General features: G+C 42.6%; 1 protein-coding gene across 5 annotated transcripts in view; it reads left to right on the forward strand.

Moving 5' to 3' along the window:
* Positions 1-15,568, forward strand: part of KLF12 (KLF transcription factor 12) — a 222,765-nt gene extending 207,197 nt beyond the window's left edge. For all 5 annotated transcript variants that reach the window (XM_088540293.1, XM_088540294.1, XM_088540295.1 and 2 more), the window contains one exon: positions 15,377-15,568. In XM_088540293.1, the coding sequence (XP_088396419.1) occupies positions 15,377-15,558 (182 nt within the window). In that variant the 3' untranslated portion in view covers positions 15,559-15,568. The remainder of the gene's footprint in view (positions 1-15,376) is intronic.
* The last annotated feature ends 1,495 nt before the right edge of the window (positions 15,569-17,063 follow it).

Genomic DNA, 17,063 nt, shown 5'->3' on the forward strand with positions numbered 1-17,063 from the left:
GAACACTACATCCCTATAACAGAGGTACAAGAGAGGCGCCCACATTAGATGAGCTGGTTCCCATTTAATGTTGCTTAATACTTAACACTTACCTGCTTTACATAGTGTCCTCCATAATTTTATGGGCTGTTGCTAATCGATATGACATACATGTGAGGATAGCTGAAATAGTGATGCGTTCATGTTGTATTTTATTGTGGATAAACTCTAAAACAGCTGTTTGCGGTCATCAAGAACAAAAAAGGGATAAACTGATAGCCAAAAAGGCAGTAGACAAGAGCACTGTGCTTCAGTGCTGTCTCTTGCTCTGCTACTAAAATTAAATTCATTGATCTTTCTGCTCTTGTTGTATTTCACCCTTTTTGCAACTCCTTGGAGAAAAGATGGTGTTTGTCCAGCATGTAACACAGTGTTACTATTTTTTGAGAACTGGTGGTGCTTTCTATGGTGTGACATACTTTATAGAGTATGAGATATTACTTAAAAAATAAAATGAGGGCCTCTCTATTGCAAGTGAGACCCTGTCTCCATCACACTTTCCAGTATGATAGGACTTTTGTTGAGAGGAATACTGAACAAGGTTCCATCCTAATACCTCATACTAAACCAATTTCTGTAAGGTCAGAATCCCTTGCTTAAACAGCAGAAATACGCTGGTGATCTAGCAATGCAGTTAGGTTTTCCTCAAGATCAGTTTTTTGGATTTCTTGACATCATCCTGATACTACTTGTGCTGCTTTCTCTCTCCTAATTAATTTATTATGTCTCGTCTCTTTTTTTTTTCCATTTTCCTTCCTTTTTTTTTTGTTCTCTTCAGTCCGGTATTTTGTCCCTTCTTTTCCTGCTGTCTATTTTATATACCCTTTCCCTTACCCTTGTTCTCTGCCATTCTTGTTTTCCTCCCAATTTTACCCAAGTCTAACCTCTTTTCTTCTCTTTGTCCTGCTTCCTAAAGCATTTTCTTATTCATTGCCTGTATCAGCCTTTGAGCATTTGAGCATGTGGCAGATGATTGGAAAGCAAAGAGCCAAGCAGACATGTGAGAACAGTAGACCTGTGGGGTTGGAAATGACTTATACCACAAGGAAGTTAAGCTGTTCGAGGCTGTAAAACTAGTGACCAGCCCAAGGGGACAGGAAAACACAGTGGAAGAACCTGGAGAGGTTGTGGAGTCTCCCTCTCTGGGGATCTTCAAAGTCGACTTGGATGTGGGCCTGTGACATGTGCTCTAGGTGACCCTGCGTGTGCAAGGGGGTTGGACTAGGTGATCTCTAGAGGCCCCTTCCAACCTTAATGATTCCATGATTCTGTGATTATGGAGGACCCTGGAACTGTATGTGGAAAAACCTCGGAGATGTCACAGCCGTGTTAGCATAGAAATACAAAGCGCTATTGTCTGCCATGAGATCTTAAGTTTAATCTTAGCAGACCCTGAGAACCAAAGTTACTGACTACCCTCAGGGACTTACTGGGAGTCTGTGATTCACGCGTGGTCGCCTGGGGGACTCACTCTTGTGCACTCTGCGTCCAGGTGCGTGTTAGACAGATAGTCTGCACCTCTGAGGCTCAGGCTGGGCACTTCGGGTGCTCAAAACTGGGCACCAGGAGCTTCACACGGTGTCACTAGTTGCAGCCTGTGCAGCTGCAGCTCTCCCACGGTGTTAAGGGAGCATCTGTAATCGTGTGGTTCATCTCCCCTCGCTCTGGTTCTCTGACAGCGAGGTGTCTAGGCTAAGCTATCTGTCTGGGATCTCTCCTCAGCGGGCAGGAGGGATTGGCACCTCTGGGGCACGTTATTCCGTGTGCAGATAGACGGGGTGAGCGAACTGGCACGCGAAGACGCTGCTCGCTCAGCACGGAGTAAAGGGGAAGCCCAGTTACCTACCTGCTAGCGGCGTGAAATGAGTCCCCAGCCCAAAAGCCTGCTGCCTAAAATATCTGGAGTGATGTTGAATGTTGGTTTATTCCTTCAGGGGGAAAAGAAAACCTAACAGGAGAAATAGCACCAAATTAAAAACCTTCATAAAATGCGCCTCTGTTAACTGCTTTATGTTGTTGTGGCTTCGTGCCTGCTGCCCTATAAGAAATTAAAATCAGATTTGAGAGAAGGTGAATGCTGAATTTAGCCAGGAGATCCGATGAGAAAATCTATACTGTGCTGCTGAGATGAAATGTGTTTTACAGATCGCTTTTCAGTCTTGGTAAATCATGTGGCGCTGGCCATAAATATACTCTCTGTATTAACCTCCTCTCTTTTTTTTTTATATCTTAACCTTTACTTTTGCTTCAGGCAAAACGAGTTAATTATTCACGTATGACCCGCAGTAATTAGTGTGCAGTTTTGGATAAGTATAAATGAATTATGACAGCTATGCACGCAAGGGTGAACAAGTTTGAATAGGAAACTTTCTGAGAAAAGATCACAGAAACTCAGCATTGCATAATCTCGATTTCTTTTAAGCAGGCTGATCTTGCTGACAAATGTTTAGCTAAGCAAGACGTGTCTGAAAAGTAGGTTCATTAGGGTTTTTTTTTCATTTAATATGTATGCATAGCAAATAAAACATTCACAATTATTTGGATACAAGGAAAAAAATCATGGCAACTTCGACAGGACAAACAACATTGTTGGTTGGAAAGTAGACTTCTTTTGAACTCAGTTTAAAAATGAAAACAAAAAGTTTACAGACAGTAACTACAGCATTGAACTCTCTCTGTGTGACCCCTGTTTTTTTGTAAGTATGCCATCAGCCACCCCCCAAATTAAAAATAAGTCTTTAAACCTCGTGTAAACCTAGTACGCTGTAAACCTAGTGTAAAAGTTCCACGTGGGGGCGTGCTTGAACTGCAGATGGGTTTGGAAACGGGAAAAAGGGTGAATGAAACCTCTGACAGAGCCTTCCATAAATCACAGGCACTTGCTGTTGAATTTCTCTTTCGAGTATCACGTTTTTGCAGTTGTTTTGCCAAATTGCCGCACGAACCTCCCGGGAGGTGCGGGGCGCCCGGGGAGCCTCCGGGGCTCGCGGGCAATCCTGCCGCTCAGGTTTATCGGCTTTTCCGGCGAGGAGAAACTGTGAGGAATCGGCTCGCCTGAGCTGTGCCGAGTTAGTTTCGGCTTTGGTAAACGTCAAGGAAATTACTAACGTGTGACTTTTCAAATGAGCAGTCTTTGAAAGTCAGAAGACAGAATCGTGAGTTTTATTCCTGGTCTGTGTCTACGTAGGTAGGAGAATGGTTGAGAATTGTAACGCACGCCCCAGGCCCCAGTGTGACCGATGCTCTTCCCTTTGCTTCTTTTCGATGGCTTTTTAAGACTGATAGGGAAACAACCAGCATTACTGTGTGGTACATAATTTTCATTTCGCATCCTTCAGGTGGTAGTAAAATGGGCAGTGAAGCTTCTTCTAGGGCAATCGAGTATTTTAAACTAAGTAATTTTGGTTCTTTGCACAGTGTTTTTTTTTTTCATCAAAATTTCCCTCTAAAATTATTTAAATTTATCTTAATGAATTACTGTCTCCTACTGTCCCTTGTTTGTGCAAGGCTCTCTACAGGCTCTCTCTCTTTTATACAGACAGATGATGAAAACCTGATACATCTTAGGTAAATTGAGGAGGCAAATCACGCCTTCAGTTGAGAGGCTTACATGGGTTATAAAAACTAGACTTTAATAACTGATCTGAGAAGGTGGGGAAACTAAAAATATTTTGTCTAAAAAACTATAAAACTGGCAGTAAATGTAAAACATTTCATTATTTTGGCAAAAAATAGCTATTTGTACACCAAGTGTTTTTGGGCATGCCTCTTGACCTCCCTGGTTGAGTGGACATTTCAGGAACGTCAAGGAAAAGCTGCAAAATGATCAAAAATGTTTTGCAGTTTACCTGCAGATTTTCACTTCCCTGTTGGATATTTTTTCAGTCATCTGGGAAAGTCATGAATGATGAACAGGGCCCGGCCAGACAGTTATGCTGCTAATTTGATCCAATGCAAGGCAGTAATGTCCCAGATGCAATAATACATTTCATACGTATATATTAATATAGGCTCAATCACTGTAATAACTCGTGGTGAAGGGGGTGTATGAAAAGACTGAGGGGAAAGGAGAGCTTGATTTAGGGAGGGGTGAAAGGGAGAAGAAGAACAGATATCCGGGACCCTTTGGGCCAGCTGCCATAACAGTGCAAAGGAGGAGTTAGAACATGTAAATACCCATTGCATAGATTACAGTGATCCCATGAGAAACGCACATTTCATTCCTGGTAATTTCAGGTTTTTTTTCACCAAGAGAGTTGAGTAAGGAAGAACATGAATGGCAAAAGCTTTAGACCTTCGTAAGTCCTGGCTGCTTACAGCGAGGGTGCAAGGAAGCCCTCTGCGCTGCTGGCTTGGGCACGTGCCCCAGCACACGTGTTTGGAAGGCTCCTCCACCCAGCACTGGACAGACTGTCCCACCCGTCTCGAGGTGGCTGAAGGCAACTTTCCCTTTTGATCCAGAGGCTGCTTCAACTAGAAATTCTAGTGCCCGATATTCTGTTCTGATCCGAATCACAGGTCCACTTGTCCCAAGGCCAACCTTTGTATGTCACGTCCCCGTTCTCATAGGCACCCCCTATCTCCTTTTAAACAGGGAGAGCGTATAAATTACAGGTGTGTTAGATTAGAGAGGCAAATTATGCCGTGTGAGAAGGCCTGATAAGGAACACAGGCTTAAACCATGCATAAAGCATATCACATGCGGAGGAAACCTAAACTCTGCCCTTTTTCTCCAAGTCTGCAGAATTCTCTGTGTGCTGTGAATGTATCAGTCAGAGTGGTGACTAGTGTGGTAGAATGACCTGAGGAATCTCACCCGCTAACTACGTAGTCATTAGGAGGGAAATCTGGTTTGTGGTGGATTTCACATCTAAAATTGCTCACAGCTAAGTGAGCATTTCTAGCTTGTTGCAGCTACCCTTTACCATATAGAAAAGCCCCAGATGTTTAAAACAGCTTAATAAAGTTAATAAACAGGACGCCTGCTCTAATATTACCTGGGCCATATAACTTTGGAGTGTCCGATCAGAGAGACTGATCTCTCCGCTGGGTCCATCAGATTTGCTTTAAAGCTGAGGTGGTGCGAGTAATCGCTGTCCCGTGTCACCCTGTTTCAGTCATTGCTACTGATTGCTACACGGAGGAACGTGGCACAATTGCTTCTTGGAGCCAACAGCCTGGGATGTTTGGCTAGGGTGGTAGTTGGGAATTGATTTATTCTGTGCATATGGGATGTCCTATAGCCACAAGAGTTCCTTGACAAGCCCCAAGCAGCACAAAGTCCAAATCACTCTTCTGGGGGCTGTGGCAGTGTGGTTGGGCGCTTTCAGAAACAGGCTGCATGTGGCCTCTAGGCCAAACACATCTCGTAGCATCTGGGGCTCTGTCCTCGATCAACGCCTGTATCATTCCCGAGATAGGAGAGCAAATGCCTTTGCTGCAGACGTAATGAAGGTGATTTGTCAGTGTCAGGGGATCTTCACCAGCGCTACATGGAGGCAATAAACATCTCCAAAATGTGGTTTTGTACCTGAGAAAATGACAGTATTTCCTGTCAGAGAAGTTCCTTTTTAGTTGGGTTGGGACAGCACCCTAGAAGAGAGTGGGCTGAGAAGTTCCTGGGTGTATTATTTAGTCTGTGTTTTTTTCAAACATTGCATTCCTCTCGCTCACTGTTGCTCCATATGTTCTTTTAATATGAAAGGGCCCCTGTCGTTAGTCTTTGTTCACGTTTTTCTTTCAGCGATTTCAAAACAGACTGAAGAAGTAGGAGGCACCAAAAAAAAGCTATTTTTGCTCTGTCGGTTTTAAAATTCCATTCATTACCTGTTGTTTTCTCAGTCCGTTTAATGCCTTTTACTAGCTATATGTTCCAGAGAGATAGTTATTAGCTTGTAATCCCTTCTTTAGAGAAATATTGGGAGGAAACAGCATTTTCTAAATAATCCTTTTGGCTTTAACTTGAACTCTGTAGATTTTTTGCGTCCTTTAAATTGAAGAGCTCTTTGTCACCTGCCCTCCAGACCCCCTCTCCTAAAGCCTGGCTTTCCTTTCTCATGTCCTGTGTGCCCCGTAGAGCCTTATCCCAGGGCTCTTCCTCCTGCATGTAAATCTGTCGAGTGAAAAAAGCTGCAGCAGCAGGTTCACATGCCGTTCCAGAACCTGGGAATTTAAATAAACATAACTGCTTTAAAAATTAATTTGCTTTCAGTAAAATAGGAGGTCTATTTGTATTGGGTGATGCTTTTATTTTTTAAGAAATACTTTCTTTCAGTGTTTAAAATTTACTGCCAGTTGCAATAAACAGCAGAGCTTTCCAATGTGGAAATCAGTATATTTCATGGAAGTCTTCACTTGTAGCTTTCCTGCTCTTTCTTCAGGCTACTTCAGTTTAGAAGATAGATTATTTGATACAGAGGGTTTTATTATTTACATTTAATACACAGGGCTCATAAAGCCTCGGCCCATTCCCATTGACATTATTGGGTTCAACATCTCAGGGACAGAACTCGCAATGTGTTTAAAATAGGTGGTCTGCTGGTAGGGTATGTGGCAGGCCATAAAGGCAGGCTCGCCAATGCCACCACATCCTAGTAAGGTGATCTACAAAAATGTTAAGCTCTCCTAGCTGCCTGGCTGTGGCGAGATGCTTTTCTGAGTCCAGTTACTCTTGGGCAGGTGTCCATACCACAAGAAGCTTGCACACCCCGTTCTCATCCAATAGTTGCTATGTGGAAAGTTGAACGATTTTGTTTCTGGCGCATTTTGCAAGCTCCGAATTCACCTCATACCTAGGGAATCGCCGCTCTGCATTGTAGGTCTGATGCTGTGCCGATGTGGAAGGGCGCCCACGTGGTTATTCCAAGACACTTTGATGGGAAAGCAAGTCAAACTGTGTCTGTGATTGCTTTCAGTCTCTAGGTTATGAAAAATATTTGCTACGGTGCCCCTTGACTTTGTAAATATGGGGTGCATATGTGTTTTGTCTGTGTGTGGCATGAGGGAATAATGATGATTTCATTATGCAGAATACAATCTTCTCTAACTCAGTCATTTGGTACTTAATGCTCTACCTCCAAAGAACTGCAGTTCATCCAAGGTCTCCGGCACGACTGCGGGCTGCCATGCGCAGCGCTGCGGTGGCATGAAGGCGAGCAGGACCTCTGCGCTCCCACTCCCTTCAAAATGCTTTCCCAGATGTTGCTCCCAGACCTCACGGCCCAGGCAAGCACTACGGGCTTTCCAAGCACATTAATTCCTGCAGCCAGCTGAGATGCAGAGAGAATGGGATATCGTACTCATGATACCACTTGCCTTTCTTGAAGCGCTTCTAGAACTGCTCGTGCCTATAGCACAAGCTATAGATGCTATATTGTAGTGTCTTGGCCACATTAATGATCTTTTCTGAGTGTCTTTTTCTTCCTCGTACATATCTTGTCAGTTAATAGTATTCTTTACTATCTCATACATTTATTCTGCACTTCAGGAGGGTAACAGTTGGTATCTGTTCACTTGAGAAGTTTAGCAGCATTCACAACTCATTTACTTAACTACTGAGGTTTCTGAGGGAGGTTTGTGTGTGTGTGCTGCACACCAGGGTCCTGGCCTCCGCCTGAGCCTGAGTTCCCACATGGTGCAAACAACAAATAATCAGTTTTGTTGGACTGAGTGAGATGAAGCTCATCCCATGCAGCCTTTTTGTTGTTTTCCTTGGTTGTTCAGTGTGGTCTTTTTGTTTTCTTTAGAAACAGTGGAAGGTTAAACTGAGAAATGTGCCTTGTTCTCGCTGAACATGGAGCAATTCCTAGAGCAATTCCAGGAGTAGTGGCAGTAGCAGAATCAAAGGCACAGTTATTACACATGCTAATAAATATGTTAAATACATGTCCAAACACAAATAAATAAATGTGTGTGTGTATAAAGTATGTATATAGATACACGGACCATGCCGTGAGCAGAAAAAGCTCGGGAAGGCCAAAAATACACTGCTTGCCATCGTCTGCCTGCACTCTCTTGTGGGAACAGACTCTGGGGCTTGGTCTGGCTCCTGGATTCAGGTGCACAGGAAAAGGCTTTCTACATTTCCAGAATTTTTGTTGTTGTTGTTATTATGGAAATTGACAATATGATAAATCGATAACATGACAAAACCTTTTCCCAGAATGTGCATTTTTTCATGCCTTATGTAGCACTAGGTATGTCCCAACAAGAAGCAGAGTTGCTGTGCAGAAGCCTAAGAAGTGAAAATGTGGAAGTGGTGAAGTTTCTTTCACTTCCTCTGCTTCTCTCTTCTGTGTGATGGACAGAGCTGAGGCTAATGTGATTAATTTATCTTCTTAAGTTATGGAGAAATGAATTCTTAGGAGTCTGGCCACAAAGGCTATTTTTGTTTAATGAGAATTCATATTAAAATAGTGGTATACTGAGTGTATTACATGCGTAGAGGGTAGTGTGCAACAATGCACTAAAGCTAGAAGTAAGAGAAGGAAGTAGAGAAGGGTCCTAGCCAAGCACTGGTCCTGTAGAAGAGTAACAGAGGGCAGGGATGACATATGAGACCCAAATTTATGACTTAAAACCTGAATTATCAGAAGGAGAGCATATACATAGTAGGTTTGTATAGTATGATGGCTTTCTGTTTGGTGCCTTGGAGTGAATGTTGTTATTAAATTTTTGAATTGAGGAATTCTTTTTTCACCCAGTTTTCCCATAAAAAACCCTTTTTCCTTGTGCCTTGCCTTAATCAAAGTGAGAACAGAGAATAGAAAAACCTGAATTTCAAGACATATTTCAGTCAGCACGGTAGGTGCCTGTTCTGCTCGCAGAAATTATTTTCCCAGACTTGCTCAACTGATACGAAACTTTAACCTCTTCCCAGAAAGATCTTTTATTTGCATATTTTAACAACGCTGAAACATAAAAGTCGATTTCATTATATTCAACAAAGAAATAGAGTGAATCAGTAACAGACACAGAGATCTAAATCAGCTTTCTGAAAAAAATCTTAGACATTTGAACATTTGAATTGGACTTCTAATCAAAATGCTGCAATAATATGTCAATCTTTTAAAGGGATACAACTGAGATGAGTGTTTTCATTTCAGAATATAAAATGCTCCTAATATTTGAGACATAATGTTGCTATTCACTTTCTCTACAGTTTTGGGAAGGTCACTTAGGTTAGCTGGGTTGGTTTCTCTACCTGCAGAATGATGATGATGTTTGTTACACAGTGCTATTATGAAGGCAGACTATTATAAAGTATTAATATTTTTTAAAGATAGTTTTATAAAGCACTTTCCATCTTCAAAGTGCTTTATAAGTGCTCTTATGTTTTTTCATTACAAAATTATATTAATAAAAAAAGTCACACGAAACATAACAGTTGTCATTTTCCTTTCCTCTCTCTAAAAGCTAAGCTGCCTCCTTCCTCTGGGAGGGCCTTCATTACTTCATGATATTTTTGCTGGAAAAAGAGTCTTTTGCTGTCCAAAATAGGATATTTTTAGAAGAAATGCAGAATATAATTATCTGTCCTTTGGGATTGTGTATTTATGATTTGCACTCCGAGTCATACCAGTATGGGAGCAGTGCGGCTGCGCCGTTTCAGAATGTTTCTGGTGTTTATGTGGGTGCTGAAGCCAGCTGACATAAATACTACACATATTTTACATATTTTGCTAACCTCCTGTAGCAGAAACTTCCAAATCAGAGGAATCACTCTGAGGTGTTCCTAACACCACAGAGAAGTAGAGCTGTTGACTTCCACTGGAATATTTAGTGTCATCAGACATAGGCAGAGGCGTGCTTGCTTGGGATTATTCGTTGGTTTCTTTTTTTCCCACTTGTTATGGGTTAAGTCCTTAGGACCTCACTCTGTTATGTGGGTAACACTTCTCCAAGAGTAATAGTAGTGGAAGCTGAGTAAGGAGGTATAAGATGTGCCTGTAGATAGCATGGTTGGGCAGGTAGCACCTATTAAACTGCAAGTTTCACTCAAGACGGTACTCAGGACAATTGTAGTTCATGAACAGGATGAGAGACGACAACTGTCCTTCGCTCCCACCGTCTCAGCTCGGAAACACTATGGAAAGTCTATAAAGCAAGGTTATTCTCCTGGAGTTTGCATTAACTTTTTTCTTTTTTTCATATCAAAAACAGAGTTTATCATTTGGCTCTTTCACAGAAAAATGAAAGCTTAAATGCGGAAGAATCTGGTTAGATGGCAAAGCCTGTACCCTAAATACTGGCTTATGTGCAGTTTCTAGTTGACTCTTACTTGAATTAAAAGTGCTGTTAGTGTTTCAAAATGATAAATACCACTGCAGAAAGGAGCTACAGAGAAGTGATGAAATAATTGTGAATTGAGGTGAGAGTTACATACATAAAAACAGAACAGATGGGAATCTTTGAAGCGGACCCAGGTAAGGAGGGACGTGACACTCTTGTAATAACAGAGAGAGACAAGTTTATGCCAGACAAAGAAAGAAGTGTGTTTAAAACTTGATCACTGGGATATTTTCTGTCCTGGAAGCAGTCTGAGTTACCTTACCTCATTGCTACTCGATAACATGGTTGTCAAGAGCTTGATAGACTGATGAATAAATGAAACTTGAATAATACACAAATGAAAGGAATTCTAAGTGTACAGTGAGTACACAGGGTATCTACAATTACAGTAAATAAAGTTTCTCGCCTAGGCAACATAAGCCAGCTCTTGTTTCCTGAAGTCCCAGATAAATTTCCCTGCTGGCAGAATACTCCATAGCGATTTATATAGGGCTTTTGTTGCACCTTTGAGATATCTGTCATCAAATCCTGTGATACCAGCAGCAGGGTAAAACAGCAGAGGAACGTACTGCATGTGAAATCCTGTTATGTGTAAAACTGACCCTGGCCCCTTGGTCTCTTACGTGACACATTCTCTCACTGATGCCAACATACAGAATTATTTCAGAATATTTTAGAATGCCACTGGGTTGTAAAAGCCAGTGAGGTTTATTTCCTTAGGTGTTTGGTCTTCTAGAAAGTAGATTACGTGGATATGGGAAAATGCATTTCCCATATAGGGAGGGAATATATGCACCCCCCATATGTGGGGTTGTGTGGAGAGTGAAAAATTTTTAAAGAATTGACTGAATAATGGTCATTATTCAGTATTACTATTTATTCGTCATTTGCTTGATTTTAGGGAGATTCAATGAGTAACCATTGTAAATATGTTCTTAAATGCTTAAGTGAGAGGAGTCATGGTAGGGTAGGAAAAATAATATGTTAAAAGTAATTAAACTAATTTGGATTGTGGCATCTGGACTGGAAAAGGCTATGTTTTGGAGGGCTGTTAAAAACAGATGTTTTGTTAACAGAAGATTAAAAAATGACTAGTTCCATTTGCAGCATTGAGTCATACCTATAAAATTTTATAATTAACTTTCCCAAACAATAGAAAATACTTGTTTTCTACAGAGAACTGTCTAGAATAATATTTTTCATGCTCCAGGGTCCCACTTGATCCATGTAAATTGCTGTCATGGAATATTGTTTAATGTTCATGTATTGCAAGACAGAACTGTGAAATAACATCAGAATAGAGTTTTTCTGTGACTTGGGATCTTTTTTTGTCAGGTTTTGGGGCAAAACAATAGCGCTTCCAAAGACAGGCCAGAAAGTAGAGCAACGGCTCCAGTGAAAATGTTCACAGCTTTAGGCGTTTTTTTAAAGAAAAAAAGAAAAACTGGTGACTTCTATAACTCTATAAAAACTTACAGATTCAGATTAAGCTAACGGTAGGGTTGGTTTTTTTATCCTTTTCCTTATTCGTCCTCTCCACGTGTTAATTCCTGGAGATTCTTCCTTTGTCTTTTTGTTGCATTGTTTTATCCACTTATTGCGTTGCTTTATCCGCCATTCTGTCTTCTTCATTCCTTTTTTTTCCTGTCCCGTGTGCAAGACTCCTCTTTGGCTACTTAGAGCTAAATAAGAGTTTGAGTATCTCGGTGGGGGGCAGTGATTGCAAAGCCCATGTGCCAGCAGCTGCCCGGCCATCCAGGGACCTTAAGTGCAAGAGGTGCCCACGCTGTGAACCCAGGAGTCTCTTAAGCACGAGAAGTCAAGTGCTCCCGTAAAGGCAGAAGTGTCTGCATCCAAATTGTGGAGTGTTTGACTTGACTTCCACTCCACTGGCATCCTGACCTGCAATTCCAATATTTCCATATTGCACCTGTGCTCTGGAGAGCTCTGATCCACTCAAAAGCCTCTGAGGGCACATAGTCCTGCTCACCTCCCTGGCTCCTGCATGGCCAGAAGCACCTAAGCCTAAGTAAGTAGTGGGCCACATTTTTCCTATTAGCTGGTTTTATCCAACCAACTCAAGCACTTTCTGCATCTCTGTGCTGAAGTCTTCCTTCTCTCTCTTGGTTGTACTGGTATTTCGGGTGTAAATTAATCAGCCAAAGCTGGGGCTCAAAATCTGATACCGGGTGCCCATCCTTTATCAGTTCTGTTCCTGATGGTCCTTTTTAAATTTTCTTTGATCCTTTTAAGTTCTGTATCTTCCATTTTTTAATGTAGCTCTTAGTAATCTGTGGTCACTCTTTCTGTATCCTTCCCCTACAGGAAGAATATAGTGTGATTTGATATTACCACCAAAAAGTTAACAGATCATATAGTACTGCTTCACTTTTTTTTTTTTTTAATCCACAGATAATGTAGATGTTTAGTAGAAATTCTTTCACCAAAATTTATGTAAAGTGTGGTTGATTAATCTTAATGAAAAATAGTGTCTTTCAGGATTATATTCGCAGTGTTATTTTTAAGGTGGATATTACTTAATGTCTTCAGCATAATGCTTCTTTGTCTGCTTTTCTCCTTATACTATATGCATATATTTGAAAATAATGAAAGGTCTTCTTAGGTTGAGCTCGTAAGAAGGATTTTTCCCTCGGTGGTGTAAATAGCTTGAGAGGAATGTGGTTAGTCCTGTCTCTGTCACATAGCTCTGTAGGGGCTGGGTAAACAGGACTCCCTCTGGTAGCAACACCTGGAGAGCTCCAGCCGAGTGACCCAGGAGCACATCCTCCCATCAGCTTTCCTTCATTCCTTAGCTGCAGCGATACTATTTTAAGGGAAGATGGACCTATTTCTGGCACTTCTCTTTTGTGTTCCATCACTTTCTGCCTCCATTTGCTTTTTACCAAAGGAAGGAAGATTTGGGGTTCTCTGTAGCAAAGAGGCTGTTTGCAGGGGAAGCATCCTAGGATATGGAGAGACTTGGAATTTCAGATGCTTTTAAAGAGAGACCTATAACTTAGGCAACATCTCCTTTCCTTTTCTGGAAGTCTCTGTAATCAAAGAAACCAATCAGGGCAGAATCCAGGACCTGAATGAAGAAAGAATGTAAACGCGTGCTGAGGGTGGAAGTGGCAAACGCTGTGCTTAGTTGCTGTTCGTGTGCTGCAACAAGATCTGTAGTGCAGACCTGCCAAGTCAGACGGGGAGACTGCTGTATTTTTGCAGTGCTCAGCGCCAACTGCTCGGGGCAAGGGTATGAAGACAATTCTGCGGCAAATCTGAGCACGTTTTGCAGCACTTTGTCATTGGCAAGAGCATGTAAGCAGCCATCTGCCGGGAAGCTCCTGCCTGTCCAGCGCCGTCAGCTGCAGGATTCCAGGAGCCCGGTGCTGCGGGCGTCCAGGCCACGATGAACGTTAACCAGCGCTCTGTGTTCGTCTGAGGACTGTAAAATTAGCTGGACCAAGTTCCTGTTGGTGCGTCGCTCCAACTACACGCTGCGGCCTGTGCGCATCCGGCCTGTTACCTCAGAGCCGACATGGCGGGGCCCTCTTTGGAGCGACTGCTTCCCGCCCCCATGTGGCACCAAGATGGCAGCGTAGCCCAGATGGCGCCCAGAAGGCATCAGCCAACGAGCTCGAACGTCGCTGACAGTCCCACTGACGCCTGTGTGTGCACAGCATCTGATTTCCTTATGGAAACACCCCTTGTCGTTTCAGCTGCACTTTTTAGGCCTTTTGAACTTTGTAATAATATCCTTATTCGGGATTTTTTTTTTTTTTTGGCCACTGAAGACTCTCAGCAAAGCGTTTATTGACTTTCGAAGAGGCTCTGTGAGAGAGGTGCTCCAAGTGTTGCGTCATGGGCTCATGTGAAGCAGTTGCAAGCTGGTTGTGATTCATAAACCTGAACAAGATAATAAATAACCGGGCAATGATTGTGCCTGGTGAAGGAAACAGTTGTTGTAGAGATGCTCGCTTGTTGTCCTGGTTGTGATTAGCTGGTTTAGGAAGCTATGAGTTCGTTTTTGACTCATCAAAGAAGGCTACATAAGGACCTCACACAGTTTCCATTCCTTGGTTTTGATACGTGCTTGCCTGTGGCATCTAGGTAGCTGCTAGAGTGTAAACATTAAGGACAGAAATCACCAACAAGCCTTCAAAAAGCTGCAAAAATGAGGATTTTAACAATTTATTCTTAAAAAGCACAAAATAAGAGTTGGCCACATTCATCTTCTCCTGTGACATTACTTGACACGGAACCTGTGGGATGCACCATGCTTAACTTTAAATAAAAAATGGAGGGTGAGATTTTCTGAGGAAAAAAAATGTTTATATGTTTAGTCCAAGTCTGATTTCACTGAAGTGAATTGCTAGTTTAATGACAGCTCTATGCAAGTTGTGCGGCTAAGTACGTTTCAAAATTCTGCAGCATTCCTGGTGACGTCTTACACACAAAATGAATTTTACCAAAAGTCAGTAATTGCTGTAAAAAAAAAAAAAAAAGAAAAAGAGGGCACTCTGCAGATTGAATGTTTATGCTTACTTGAGAAATTGCAGTTCGTTTTTACCAGCTCACTACAAAATTTCCTGCAATTTGTTTATAAAAAATGATGAACTTTGTAGAAATAACAGTAAGTCCTATGGTAAGTGGTTGAGAGTTGGTCGTTTGGGGAGAAAGTGTAGCCTGATGAAATGAGGCTGGTAAAATCATTCTGCAATCCTGCAAATAATCCCAGAGCCCTCTGTCCATGCGCTGATCCCCAGAGCACCCCTGCAAGGTAGGATCTGTGTGACTGCCTTAATCCTGTTGATTTTCTTAGTCATGCGGATGCCAAGGGCTGATGAAGCTGAAGACCCTTTCGCTGGATTCAGCAGATTCGGCGCACAGTAATTGCCCGAAGAAGCCCCCGGGCAGTGGGTGTCTCTGGGAAGCGTGTGGAGGGGCTCACGGGAATTACTGGCAGCGAGCAGAAAGTCGCCACCTGCTCTTTAATGTTTTTTGTTTTTTTTCACCTCCTATCCGTTCTTTCTTTTGTCTCCGCTAGGAGAAAAACCCTACAAATGTACCTGGGAAGGCTGCACCTGGAAGTTTGCCCGCTCCGACGAACTGACGAGGCACTACCGCAAACACACAGGAGTGAAGCCATTCAAGTGCGCAGACTGTGACCGCAGCTTTTCCCGCTCAGACCACTTGGCGCTGCACCGCCGCAGGCACATGCTGGTGTGAGAAACGCTCCCCGTCTCCGGCCGCCCTTGAGAGCTGGCTCTCTTAACTCCCCTGAGTGAATGAATTCAGCAGGGCTGAATCCCCTCCTACAGTGTTAACGTGCAGGGCATTCCGTGGTGTCCCTCTCAAAAAAAATAATAATAATAAAAAAAAGGAAAAAATAATAATAAAAAAAAAAGCAGGAAAAGAAGTGCCACTCTTCTCCTTGCCCTCCGAAGTTCACCCCATCCACCCCCTCAGCATGGCTACCCCTCGAAAGCGTCATCACAGTCACCTGGGAAATAGCAGCCAAAACGCTTCAGGAATGGGCATTATTTTACATGCTGTGTCCTTTGGGAAAAAAAAAAATGTTTATAGCTTGTATGTTTTCTCAGCTGTCGGACGTTTTGTTCCTGCAACTTACTGCTGATCGGAGGATTAGATACCGCAGCCCGATGATGATGCCGATGGTGATGACGAGAGCAAGACCGCTAGACCTTTATTGCCCCGTCCTTCCCCCTTTTTGTGAGTCCCACGTGGCAGGCGCCAGCGTCGGCCCCGAGCTGTGCTGCGAGCAGGCTGCGCGCGAGCGAGCGGAGGAGACGGCGCTGCCGCTGGAGAGGTCCCACGGGCTGAGGTGAAGGGTCGCTTGAGCAGACTTTGGCAATAATGTTGGTGGCATTTTACTATTTTACCACAGTTTTGTCAATGAAGGACACCAAGCATTTAGCCGCCTTCTTTTATCTTTTTATTTTCTTCTTCTTCTTTCTTTTCTTTCGTTTTGTTGTTGAAGCCTGTAAAATAAACAAGGGGCAGCAGCATTTCTGCTGAAAGTACAATATTAAGTATCTGTATTTTACCATGGACGTATTTGGAACCATTACCTGATTTATGTAGAGAGAGCCCATCTGAAAACTTCTGCCCATTCTCAAAGTGTGTTTTCCTTTCATAAAGACATCCTCCTCCCTAAGACCAGTATTTGGACACAAGGAAATAGTCAAAGAGATCTTATACTCACTGGTACCAAGGTTAATGGTGTAGCTATCCACAGAATGGAATTGAATGTACCAACAAAACAGAGAAGTCATGGCTGCATATCTTGCAGAGAAAAAGCAATAATGAGTAAAATGGCTTTCAAGACAATAGTTTATTCCACACCAACAAAAAGGGAGGTAGACAGAAATGGCATGTAGGAACACCTAAGTTAATTCTTCTGATGGTTTTCACTGCTAGGTACCACATTTTAGTTCTTTCTGTCGGTGTAATGCTCACTTGTATCTGGAAGGCCAATGGGAAAGAGGAGTGAGCTGATTGCTGAGGAGTGGGTGAACAGCAAGTAGGAAGGAGAACTGGTTTGGAAATGGTGCTCTGCAAGACATTAGGTTTGTCCCTGGGAGTTAGGGAATAGCGAGATTTTGCCAGCTGTCTACTATGATATAAATGGCCTTTTATATGGGTCTCACTGGCTGCCTCTGCTGGGATTTTCAATCCAAGCCTTTTCATATTAAATAAAAGGAAATTCTTGA

Source organism: Tinamus guttatus, unplaced genomic scaffold (genome assembly GCF_059628265.1).
Source record: "Tinamus guttatus ecotype Peru unplaced genomic scaffold, ASM5962826v1 Tinamus_guttatus_pri_ptg000058l, whole genome shotgun sequence".
NCBI lineage: Eukaryota > Metazoa > Chordata > Aves > Tinamiformes > Tinamidae > Tinamus > Tinamus guttatus.